The following is a 12,922-nucleotide window of genomic DNA, read 5'->3' as shown; positions in this document are numbered from 1 at the left end:
GGGGTTGTGAAAAGCAATGCACATCGCTCACATTTAGAGCTGTGACTTTGTGGGTAGTCCTCATTGGGTAGGTGACATGGTTAAGTGTGGTTGAGCGATAAGTCAGTAGCCCTCGCAGCTGGCTGTGGGGTACAGTGAAGGAGTCTGAGGTGGATATTCAAGTGTGAAAGGAACATGATCGGAATCTGCTGGGAAACGAAGCACAAGTGATCGAGAAGATTTAGTCTGTTGCATCAAGCAACTTTTGCCCCATCTCATACCATTTGTTTTCCAGTTATTGGAAGAGTGTTAAATTATCTTCTTTAATAAAATATTTATTTTGTGCACAAGACTAAGTTCTCTCTCAGCTTTTTAGCCATATTCAGGGCTAGAACCCGGTGAAAATCAAGTACTCATTACCTTCTCTGTCACTCCCTCAGCTAATCAGTAGAGAAAATGCTTGGTCTAAGAAGCTTACCACATTAAAGCTTGCCACTGATCGCAACTTTCAAGCTCACACCTCTAGATCCTAGGGTACAGTGCCAGGGAAAGTGATTTACATGGTGGGTACAAAGATGCTAATGAGAGGGAACAGCTCCTCAGTTTTGTGTTCTGAAGCTACAATACAGGTTATCTGGAAACCCAACGAGAAACACCCTACAAAGATGGGTGAAAGGGGTATAATTTCCAAACCCTAGAAGGAGGGTTAGAAGAGAGGGCATGGAAACAAAGGTAAAACAAAAAACAAAAAGAGACACTGAATGAGAGGTGCACACAAGGGTGGAATGGAGGGTCGGAACGGGGGGACGGAAGGCAGTGCTTAATTTGAGCCAGTGGTTTCCAGTGCTCGGCACCTGCACTTATTTGTGAGCACTGGCACTTATGACAGTCTGCCACATGGTGGCGCTATCTGCCTAATTTAGGGATGCACACAACGGTAGCTGTTTATTAACTGAATATAAATTAACAATGAGTAATACCTTGCACCCAAACCATTCTTATAGGATTGGGGGCCTGGAATAGTCTTAATTGTCACACTTGTAAGAATGTGATGGTTAGTAGCCATGTTAGTACAGTCATTGGCAGCACTGGCTGGGTTAATGGATGGTCAATCCAATCAATCAATCAGTGACACTTGTAAAGCGCGCTACATACCCGTAGGGTCTCAAGGCGCTTGGGGGGGGGGGGGGGGGGTGCCGCTACTGCTCGAACAGCCAGGTCTTCAGCTTCTTCCTGAAGGAGAGGTGGTCTTGGGTCAGGCGCAGGTCGGACGGGAGGGAGTTCCAGGTCTTGGCGGCCAGGTAGGAGAAGGACCTTCCTCCTGTAGTCGCTCTTCGGATGCGGGGGACGGCGGCGAGGGCGTGGTTGGCTGATCGGAGGTGGCGTTTGGGAGCGTAGAAGTTGACTCGGCTGTTGAGGTAGCTCGGGCCTTGGTCGTGTAGGGCTTTGTGTGCGTGGGTGAGGAGGCGGAAGGTGATTCTCTTGTTGATGGGGAGCCAGTGAAGGTCTCTCAGATGTCCGGAGATGTGGCTGGATCGTGGGATGTCGAGGATGAGTCTGGCTGAGGCGTTTTGGATCCGCTGGAGTCTCTTCTGGAGCTTGGCGGTGGTCCCGGCGTAGAGGGCGTTGCCGTAGTCCAGTCGGCTGGTGACGAGGGCCTGGGTGACGGTCTTCCTGGTCTCTGTGGGGATCCACCAGAAGATCTTCCGTAGCATGCGTAGGATGTTGAAGCACGCAGAGGAGACGCTGTTGACTTGCCTGGTCATGGAGAGGGAGGAGTCCAGGATGAATCCCAGGTTTCGTGCATGGTCTGTCGGTTTGGGTGCGGTGCCCAGGGCGGGAGGCCACCAGGAGTCGTCCCAGGCGGAGGGTGAGGAGCCCAGGATGAGGACCTCCGTCTTGTCCGAGTTCAGTTTCAGGCGGCTGGTCGTCATCCACTCGGCTACCTCTCTCATCCCTTCGTGCAGGTTGGCTCTGGCAGCGGCGGGGTCGTTGGTCAGGGAGAGGATCAGCTGGGTGTCGTCGGCGTAGGAGATGATGCTGAGGTGGTGTTTGCGTACGATGGCCGCGAGGGGGTGCAAGCTGCAGTGGCCTCCTGACTAGGGCCCTGGCACTTATATTTTTATAAGTTAAGCACTGACAGAAGGGGAGACAAAGGGAGAATTGGAGATAAAATCTACACACGGAGACCCAGGTGCCTTTACAGCTGAGTAAACCAAATAAAATATTCAACCCCTGCTTGGCAGAAGCAGGAATTAGATAAGACAAAAGCCTTGAGAAGATGAGGGTCAGACTCATTCCAACACCTGGGGAAGATTCAATATATGTATTTGGCTACATACACAGGCACAAGCCATCACTGTGCACTGCGGGGGAGAGAGGGCTCTGGAGAAAGAGAGAGGTAATTCACCCTAACATTCACAAAAGGTAGGGGAAGCACACTGCCTGGCATACCAGCACACAATTCGCCCAGATGCTTTGTGCTAAATGCACTGCACAGTAACACTCACTTTAGTTGAAAGTCTTTAGTATTCACTACTGTTGGGTAGTCAGTGCTGTGGATCTCTAGACATGCATTTCAGGACATTTATCTTTCCTCAGTAGAGAGTTACAACTTCAGTAGGGGGGTACTGGCAATGCTGCGGACAGTCTTCTTTACGAGAGTGCAAGTGCATCCTACAGCTCCAACCTAACTTTCATGAGGGTGCAGCTATCGCTATTCTGCCCTTATGTCAGAAGGAACCAGCCATGGGTGAAACTGGAGGGACTGTTCCAAATCCTCCATCTGCTCTATCTCATGAAGGCCGATGATGCAGGTAGACCAAAGTAAAAATATGTGGCTCAGACTCCTTCCTTCAAAGGACAGAAAGCTGGACAACCTAGACTTCCCTGATTCCATTTCCAACACAAAGGAGAGAGAACTCAATTGAGGTCACACTAGGGCTGTCATGCTTAAATAACCTGATAAGAAATATAGGTGCTCATACTGGATTTCTGCTACCAAGAATAGGGTCCGTGGCAAACTGAGGTGATGTTCATCCTACATGGTTTGTTAAAAATATGACTGCAACAAACAGCCTGTGATTGCATTAGCCCATTTGTTCCATTCACTTCTCAGCACTACCATCAGCAAGACATTGAGTTTGAAGATGCAAATGCGGCAGTGAAGGATAAGAAAATGCTAGCAAAAATAAAGGCCAAATAAACAAATTAATGAGCATTGCATCCTATAGCACAAGACATTAACCTTGGACACCCTTCAAGTTATAAGGATCAGGCAATTAGTAACTCAAAAAAGGACAGTTTGCATTGCTGAATGGGAGCCAACAAACACTGTGGCTAGGAAAAGCAACCAGACTTACTATAGTGCTACAAAGAATTCACGGGGGTGGGATCACAAATTAGACATCACACCCTACCTGATCGCTCAACCAGCATAATATAATATTCTTCACCTTACTCTGCTGATTGGCTCTTCATAAAATATCAGAATATTACACCAAGGCCACAAGACTCGCAAATTACCCATCTATCTTGATAGCTATCTCTCAAGGACTCTGTCCTCCGCCCCTATGTGCACGGTCAGTATTGTCAATGTTGCCTCCGTGCATACTGTGAAGTATTAACACTTTATTTTTATTGGTGCATCCCAGTTGGCACATTTAAACATACTTGTGTGTGTGTGTTCTGTCTTCATGTGTCCTTGCCTTGATGCACCAAAGACTAAGTTGACAACTGTGTTAATGAACCCTGAAAAACAGAGAAAGCTGGTAAAATGGCAGTGCTGCAAATAAGAACCCCAGAAATAAACCTTCAAATCATAGCCTTTAAACTGTTAAACAAAGTCTTTTTTCTGATATTATGTGTCATGGAAGATCTTATCCCACAACATTCACATCCTGCTTCATATCCTTGATTGAGCTAATTTGAAGAACTTTCTCAGTCCTTTCCTTCATGACTGATCCTGTGAAACGTCCCTCCACCCGCCGCTGGAGTTAGGCTGACGGGCTATGGTGGGCACCTCCTCACACTTCCCACAGTGGTTGAATGTGGTATATCACCCTTCTCTAGTCATTCAGCACCACTCCCTCCTTCAGCCATTTATCGAACAGGGCTTCTGTTAGTGCTATCAGCCCCGTCCCAAGACCTCTCTGACTCCACTGCATGCCCAGTGCTCCGGAAACATTTGTCTTCGGGAATGTATGTGTCCACTCCCTTGCATTTTTGTTCCTCCCTCTCAACTTTGCCATCTTTTTCTCATGAGTTATGGACACAACGATTAGTCATTAATATTCTTTTTCCTGGTCCCCCTCCGCACGAACCTCCTTCCTTTTCAAGACTCCTGCTCCACTTTGGATGCATACACACCCCTAAAGCATCCATTTTTATCCTTCACCTCCTCGCTGAAGCTGCAGCTGTGCACGCGTTGCATCGTTGTGTTTTGTGATGTTGACAGCAGCCGAACTATAACGGTCATTATCATGACAGTGCACTGTGCTAGTTTGTAGAGCGCTCTCCCTCAAAGCGCTCATGATAGCAGGATAGAACAAAATGGATTCAATTGTAAAAAAAAAAAAGGTGGCATTTCTATTCTGCTGGGGCATCTTGGGCAGAGCGTCAATAATGAGTCAATTGTTGCCATAATACTATGGGGCAACATCTTAATAATCAGCATCCTCCCCTCACCCTTCCTCCCCCAGAGGAAAAGTCTGTCCCAATCTGCTGGGCCACATCCTGTCAGGAACAGACAACAACAGTACATCACAGGTGAGTTTCAGCCTCGTTAGGCCTCGTCTGTGCAGTGTGTCTTGAGTCTCGATAACCAGCAAACGAAAGATTGCCTTTAAATTCGGCTGGAGCCATTCTAGCTATATACTGTGCCACGAAGCTGCAAAATAGTGACAGGGAGATCTACACAAACTATCTGTAATAGGTTATTATTAAAAACCATTGTTTCCTTCGATATGCCTTGCCTTTATGGTGGTGAAGCTTTGTGAATTTCCTTCTCTTACAGTTCAAACACACTTTCTCTTTGCATTTTGATATGCATTTAACCAATCCTTTTCGTTTAATACAGAAGTATTGATTTTCGTGTTGGTTTCCAGTTTCTCTTTTCGAACTTTTGCTTTCTATTTAAGGTGCTTTCTCTTTTATTCCCAGCACATTAACTTCCTTTTTGTATGAATTTCTCCAACGCTGGCCTTTTCTTATTTCTACCTTCAGTTTCAGTCTGCAAAGTGTTTGTTATTCATTATTGGGTTATTAAGCTAAAAGTTAACAATTGTAGCTACTATTCTGCAGACCATTTGCAACATCACAAGAGGGCTCTAAATATCTAAAATATCAGATGAAAAAGAGGTGGTCCGAACTGCATTTATAATCTACATAACCTTGGCTACCTGTATCCTCTAACCCGGTTTGCTCTTTTTCTCCAGAATGCCAACACTTTTCTTCTGCCGTCTCACTTTGAAGAAGGAAAGGATAAATGTCCTTACGACCCATCCATAGGATACACCGGACTCATTATAGGTACGTACACTCCTCATGAAAATATTGGTGAATTACGTAAACAACAAGTTTTTGTCCATAGCTTCTGCCACACGCCCAACATGAAACTTGCACATGGTCAAGTGCAAAGTGATAATCAATTAGCCTTTTTTTAAAGCACTTGCCAACTTCAATTTTAAAACAGGGATAAGTTCCACTTTCGGGGGAAATGTATAAATATTATTTCCTCACGTTTATCCAGGAAAAATTCTTGACTTCCTCCCGCATGAATCCAGATTAACAGAAAAAACAGGGCAGATTTAGGCCTTCTGTTTTGCGAAATGTGTTGTACAATCTGCTCCTTTTTGGCTGCATCACTTAGAAAAACAAGAGGGGTGAATATATTCCTTGAATAATCTCAGCCGATGGTGATTTCTTAGGGTCCAATTCCAGTCCATTGTTTCTTCACCGCCTGTGCCTGACTAGAAGTATACGGGCCCTGTGTGCACCAGACTTGGCCTCACTCTAGTGGCATCAGTCCAGTCCGAACTTTATAGCTCAGTGGGTTCTGCATTATTTAAGCCTCATCTGTAAATCTAGTGGCACACTGGACTGCTCAGAACACAGGTCTGTCCCACATATAGAGTCTCAGAAAAATAAACAAACTGGTGGGAGGATTGCTTGAATTTATCTCAGCTACTGTCAATTTTTTTATTTATTTTTTGCCTACTCTAGACAGAGCCAGCCTTATGAAAATCCTACTTGGTCCTGCTCACTCCAGTCAGAACTGTGTGGCCCGGTCACCTCTAGACAGGAACTCAAACATCCTTGAACCAGTTTCTACTTTAGTGGGTGTAGCCACAATGTGTATCGCCTGCCCATGGCCACTATATGGTCACTCCCATTTATTCATCCACTTTTTTTGTAAATAAGTATACAGTACGTGGATGTATGACGTTACAACGCATGCTTTTACCACTCATGCTGTTACAACACCAGTTTTACAACGCAAACCTTTACAACGCATAGTGCTTTGGGGTGCTGGATAGTGAATAGTTTAATTTACTATTCCAACTCCAGTCCCAGTGGACACTAGGGAAGGTGTTAGATAGTAAATTAAATCTATTCCCTATCCTAGAGCTCCCCCCAGCGCAATGCGTTGTAATGGTTTTCGATGTAAAACCTGCGTTGTAATAGCACTGCGTTGTAAAAGTTTCATTGTAAAGGAGGTTTCCCACGGTACGTGCATAAAACGCATACTTAGGAAAACAACTAGCACTTACATTTACTTATGTGACTCAGGTACATTTTACTGCTTTGTGAATTATGCATCTATGTTAGTAGTAAGTTATTTCGTTTTATAGGCCTCTCTGTTTCCAGTCATATCGTTCCTATCCTTCGTGATGTGGTCGGTATCCCCTCTCTCTCTCTCCCGCTCCCTCATTCATACACCTCCCTCCGCCTCTTTAATTATGGTCAGCTAATGCTATTTCCTTAAAATGTAAACACAATTGAATCTGTGTACTGGCAGTCAGAATACCAGACAGTGACTGTTCCCTCACATAACCAGAGATCACCCATAGTGTCTTCTTTCTGCCTTAGCAAGTGCACGAATGTTACCTTTAATCTAGCAGTGAGGTTTGAGGCCTGCGCCGCAGCATTGCAGGGCCCACTGTCTCCAGGGCTCAGGAGAGTGTTACTGTTCTAATCCAAGGAACTAACGCAGATTCCATTTCTACTCTCTCAGATGGCGGTCTGTACACAGCCACAGGATACGAGTTTAAGAGATTTCCGGGCATCCGACGCATCCTGAACCAACAGCTCCTGAAGACTGAAGACACGCCCCCTCTCGGCCTGCACGGTAGGATCCCGCTGTTGCCTAACTGTGAAATATGTGCCTTGGCCCACGCGTGGGCATGAAACGCCTTGTGGTCAGCGAGCGGCCCGTCATTACGAGGCCTCGGCCCTGCCGTGCCCGCGCAGACGGTGGCTGGCTGGCTGGCTCTGCTGTCTGTCGTGCGTCACACCCGGCGGGGTGATTCATGAGGTGCAGCGAGGCGGCCCCGGAGCGCTTTCGAGGAATGCCTGCCTGCACGTGTACCATACATTCTCTGCGCCAGTGTGATCATCGACTGCTACATGCACTTCTGCCGTCTCTTTGAAGCATACAGTTCAGCGTGCTGGCAGATGGGGCACAGTCGCACGGCGTCCCTGCCTTGTATGCTTTTTAATCACAGTTGCTCAATAGTTCCCAGCATTTTCGGTTGCACTTGTATTATGCATCAGGTACGCTTCTTCTGTACACATTGCTCGTAGAAGCGGCGGTGACTTGCTCTTAAGATTCAACCGGGGTCACTGAGCAAGAAGTGTTCCTTGCTGACTCACTGCTTTGAGTTGTTAAGATGCTCTTGGTGTCCCTGTATATAGCGCTTTCATAAGGTTCTTAAGAGGCGATGACTTTATGGGCCGCCTCTTTGAAGTGATTATTTGCTCCCTTGAATAGCATGATACTTCTTAGAAATGCGTATCAAATGTTGTATTTTATTACAGCATTTGTATGACACTTCACAGGTTCACATTTCAACAAATATCAGAGAGCATCCCACGCCAGCATTTATAGGGCCCACTCTGCTTCTTTGTCTAGCCTACATTGAGATTGACAGTAATAACTGTGTTGACATGCATTGTAACGTTAACGCCAGGCCTTCTAGTGTTGCCTGTGTTTGGTTTAAGTGGTTACAACCCAGACGACTTCTACAATTTTTCACAGACACATTGTATATAACAATGCATTGTTCATTGGTTATCCACCACAAAGAATTGCACCATGGGACAACATTGTGGCAGATTGTATCTGCAGCCATAACATGCTTTATTTGCTACCACTGCCAACAGCCCAGTGTTGGCTTACTTTGGATTGTACACATGCTTCCTTGTAGGAATCTTGAGGTCTTGTGGAAACACATGATATAATTGATAACCTGCCAAGTACAAGTGGTTACCGTGTTATCTGCTTCCATAGGATGTAAGCATAAGGTGCCCAGAAACAAGCTTCATAGTTGCCTACATTTCATAGCTGGGTTTGTTAAAATCTTTGTTCAAGCCATGTTCACTAATAGTTTAAAATGGGGCCAATGATTAAATTGTGGAGGGTTCCTCTTACTAGGTCTGTAGGTGATTATGGACAAATAACTAAATCACCCAATACCTCAGATGGCAAATGCGCTCAAAGTAAAAATGCTAATTTGTGAAGTGTGTGTGGGGGGGTATTATTTTGTAAGTGTGTGTCTGTTTGTATGGATGTATATATATATATATATATATATATATATATATATATATATATATATATATATATATATATATAATCTCCAGTCCAATATCCACTCCGCGTAAGAATGGACCAGAGACAGCTAGGGTGCAGCACACAGTGGCTTTATTGAGTCAAAAATTCCAAAGCACTGGTTGAGATGAGCTGGTGAAACGCTAAGGCAGATGCGTTTCAGCCTGACGGCTTTCATCAGTGCCAAATTCGTTGCAGGGGTCTAAAACACCTGGGGACTAATTTGAATGCTGTCATGCAAACTCCCATTGGAGCCTGTAGTGAGCCCCTCCAAACTGTTAAAGATGCGGACCAGCTCGTAGCTTCAACCATGGCTTAATCCATAGCAAAGGCCTGTCAGCCATTATGCTGTGTAAAAAGGAAAAATATGGTGTGCTTTCTTGACAAACACATACAGAAGGGTTCTGTGTAGAGCATCTCATGTTGGAAAATATTCTCTGTAAAGAGTTTCACATCTCCCTGGAGCCACTTCTACCCTATCTCAAGCTTAAAATAAAACCAGTAAAAATTAAATGAGATAAATAAATACAACGGGAATGATTTTAAAAAGTCAGTGGCCTCAACTTATGAACAGAGCGTCCCGCTTGCAGCAGCTTCCATTGCGCTCACACCTCACAGTGTTTAGAGAGCACCACAGAAAGGTACTTGGTGGGCTTCCTAGGGCTCAAACCCCCCGCCTTTCATTGTCCATGTAGGAGTGCAGCAAGGCAGGAGAAGGGCTTGCAGTTGTGCATATATCTCAACCACAGGAACAAGTATCCAACTGATGTGCTGAGGTGCTGACAGAGCAATTCACCTCTAGGTTCATGGGCCTCCTGCTTGTTACATGACTCAGTATGTGAAGCTGATGATGACTGGTAACATTAGCAATGATGACAGGTTTTTGGAAGGAAAGTCAAGTATATTGGAAGATCCACAAGTTTTTTAGGGCGATTTTATTAAGTCTTGTTCTGAGAACCAGTGTAGTTATTGTCCTTTTAATGGTTATAATTGTTGCACACAGATGCTGACTTTGTGGCATCGGTACTGGTCGAGGAAAGCACGATTGGAGATGATGACAAGATTTACTACTTCTTCAATGAGAAAGCAGGAGAAGAAAGTGCCTCCTTCGTTGACAAGACTATGGTTGCAAGAGTGGCTCGAGTTTGCAAGGTAAGATAGTGCAAGCAGACGTTATTATGTTGTTCTGACAAGAACAGTGTAAGACATGTAACGAACATAGATTTCACTGTTACGCATGCATATGGAGGTCGACACCGGCAGCAAGCACACTACAAAACCACACGTTTCCACTATTTTGTTTTAACTAGGGTTCTAAATGGGCTTGTCCCAATAGGGTCTGGGTACCAGAGTATAATTTTGTGTGGTAGGTCCAACAGACTTTTAATAAACAGACCAATACGTTACAGGAGAAAGCGGACATTTTGGTACAGATGGTGGGACTGAAGTTAGAGCATGCATTTCTCTACAGTTTGAATCCAATAAATCTTGGCAGCTATTGTCTTTAGGGCCTGGGCTTATAGTGAATACAGATACCAAAGGCAGAACTGTCCCCAAGGCTTCGTACTTGAGTTATCATATTAATTTGTGATGATGCTTTATTTACTTTAGATTAGTTTCTCATGGAATCGCGGTGACCTCAGACTACAATATGTGTAGCATAGATGGCCTCGAAGGAAAGAGGGGCGGCATATATTGAGAACTGTAGGAGCTCCATGCTTTACATAATTTATGGTAACCTTGAGATCAGGGGGCCACACGTGGGCTTTTCCAATGTTTTACTCCATAAATGAGAACAATCCACATATTTCCATCCATGGCTGCAGCATATGGCGGGAAATACTATGCATCCTAGACAGATGCCTGTGTTGGGAGGATTCAGTCTGATTCTTGTAATCTTTGGGTGTATGTTTCTCCTATGTCCTATCTCAGTGTTATATGACCTTCAAACCTTCCACTAAACTGTTTATTATTGCTGCTCAGGGATACAATTGTAAACCAAAAGCTGCTGACTAGATCGAAGTGTGAAACTGGTAAATCTCCCTAGGTGTGTGACCATCTAATCTGACTTGTGTCTGCTGTATGTATGTGTGTTTACACAGTTTAGCAACATATCATGAAAGCATGTATGTGGGACTTTGATACTGTGAGAAACAGCAGCCCTATCCGTCTCTCCCTCCCTTCGGGCGTCATCCGGGAACTCTACTTCTCCCATGGTTGGAAGAGCAAGCGGTCTGGAGGGGCGGTGACGACAACTGTTTCTCTGCATTATGGGATGATGGTGCTCATTTTCTAATTACTTCCAGGAAAAGGTTGATATTGCATCATTAATTCCCTCTGAAGTTGTTATTAAAACCTCCTCTTTAACAAGCCAAGCATTAGGCAATTAAATGCTGGTTGCGTTGGCTGTGGTTCCTCGCCCAATCTAAGCGCCGGGGAGTTGCACTTGGAATCGCTGAGCTCAGAGGAGGATACATGCTGCTCGCCGCAGTAGCCTCCTCAACCATCGAGAGGGCTGTGTTGCGCTATATTTACGTTTATCGCTCCTCTGCTGTGGCCAGGAGGCTCGTAATTTGGAAGGAGCCCATTTTGTTATGTTCCAGGACTTCTTGACTGTCATAATTTTAAGGTTGCCACAACTTCAATATTCTTGATTGTACGCTGCTGGTCACTTGTCAGCATGATGCCCTACCTTTAAACAACAGCCAGGGGACGTGATGTGTTGCTTTAATATCCACTGCTTGTCCTTGGCGAGTGCCGGAGAGCTGCAGTGTTCTGTATGAGCCATAGCTGTGTCACATAATTTTCAATGGAAAACATAATTTAAAGTACAGCGTGCTTACTCTGCAGGTAGAAGTTACATTGTTTGCTGAGACGTTCCGAATCTTATATCTCCAAATATATGTTTTATAGGTGGTCATCCTACTTTGTGTAAATACGCTGAGGAGTTAACCTTGCTGTCGCATACTTCCAAAATAACAGCACAATCTCATTATGGCTCATGGACAGATGGGCAAGTCAGCAAATTCATCGCAAGAACCAAGTCCCTGCTGAGGCAGGGGTCTCGCTTGGCTCTAACTGTCAAAATACTAGCCAAGCCATAGTAGGTGTTGCCATGTAAATAAGATGCTAATCTATTTCTTTACCTCTTGTACTCCTTCAATTTTCTACATTGCGTTTTACATTTAGCACATTATATTACATTTCTGCCTTAAAGGGCATTTAAAAGTAAACATTTCTTAATATAAACTTACAAAGATAATGCCCCCAAATGCCCTGACCATATTGCCATGAATGAATCAGGAGACATAGTAGTGCATGATGTGCACTATATAATTGACTGACAATTTTACAACTCCGCCTGGATACAGGTATTCCCCCCCACACACACAGAGCTCAACAGTCTGCCGCTTCCTCTTCCACATCTCCCTCCTCCCTTTTCCTAGATTGAGTCAATCCTCCGCAGTGTCTTGTCTCAACTATTCAGATGACACACAGATTATCTTCAAGTGCAAGGGCTTCAGTTACACTATGACATCAGGTTGGCATCAGAAAAATTAGATGACTTCCAACTATCTTACATTCTTCATTGGCAAAACAGAAACCTTAATATGTAGAAACGAATCATTGGCACAATATATCCCATCCTGGCCTGCAGACATAGAAGAAGTTCTGCCCAACATACCTAGGAGCTATCATGCATGAAGATCTTTCTCTAGAACCTCAAATAGATGGTGTAGTTAAAAATCAGTACAGTCAGAAAACGACAACAGATATTCTCCTACCTAAGCCTTCCCCACAGAGTTCAAGCCTATGTTCTGTCAGTCCATGGTCTATACCAAGGGACCCAGAAGTGCCTCCTAAACAATTTACAGTGGGTGAAAGGCTATTTCTGCACTTGCGAGTCTAGTGTCACATTTCCCCAAACTTCCAACCTTGCACTTACTTCCATTGTCTTTCTGGACCACTTTCAAAGCAATCTGCATAACATAATAAGCACTTCACAGAATGGTTGCAACATTCCTTTAACAGAACTTTGAGATCCACCACCGTACAGGAAGCCTCCAATCCAAAACACTCATACAACTGAATGTGCCATGTTTATGCAAATTC

General features: G+C 44.6%; 1 protein-coding gene across 3 annotated transcripts in view; it reads left to right on the top strand.

Annotated features, from left to right (window-relative positions):
• The window catches only part of SEMA4G (semaphorin 4G), a 698,845-nt gene that overhangs the window by 474,304 nt on the left and 211,619 nt on the right, over nt 1–12,922 (top strand). For all 3 annotated transcript variants that reach the window (XM_086922681.1, XM_086922680.1, XM_086922682.1), the window contains exons 6-8: nt 5,415–5,508; nt 7,214–7,327; nt 9,813–9,961. In XM_086922681.1, coding sequence (XP_086778807.1) covers nt 5,415–5,508; nt 7,214–7,327; nt 9,813–9,961 — 357 coding nt within the window. The remainder of the gene's footprint in view (nt 1–5,414; nt 5,509–7,213; nt 7,328–9,812; nt 9,962–12,922) is intronic.

This window comes from Lissotriton vulgaris, chromosome 5, assembly GCF_964263255.1.
Source record: "Lissotriton vulgaris chromosome 5, aLisVul1.2, whole genome shotgun sequence".
Classification (NCBI taxonomy): domain Eukaryota; kingdom Metazoa; phylum Chordata; class Amphibia; order Caudata; family Salamandridae; genus Lissotriton; species Lissotriton vulgaris.
This window is presented reverse-complemented; position numbering and strand designations above follow the sequence as displayed.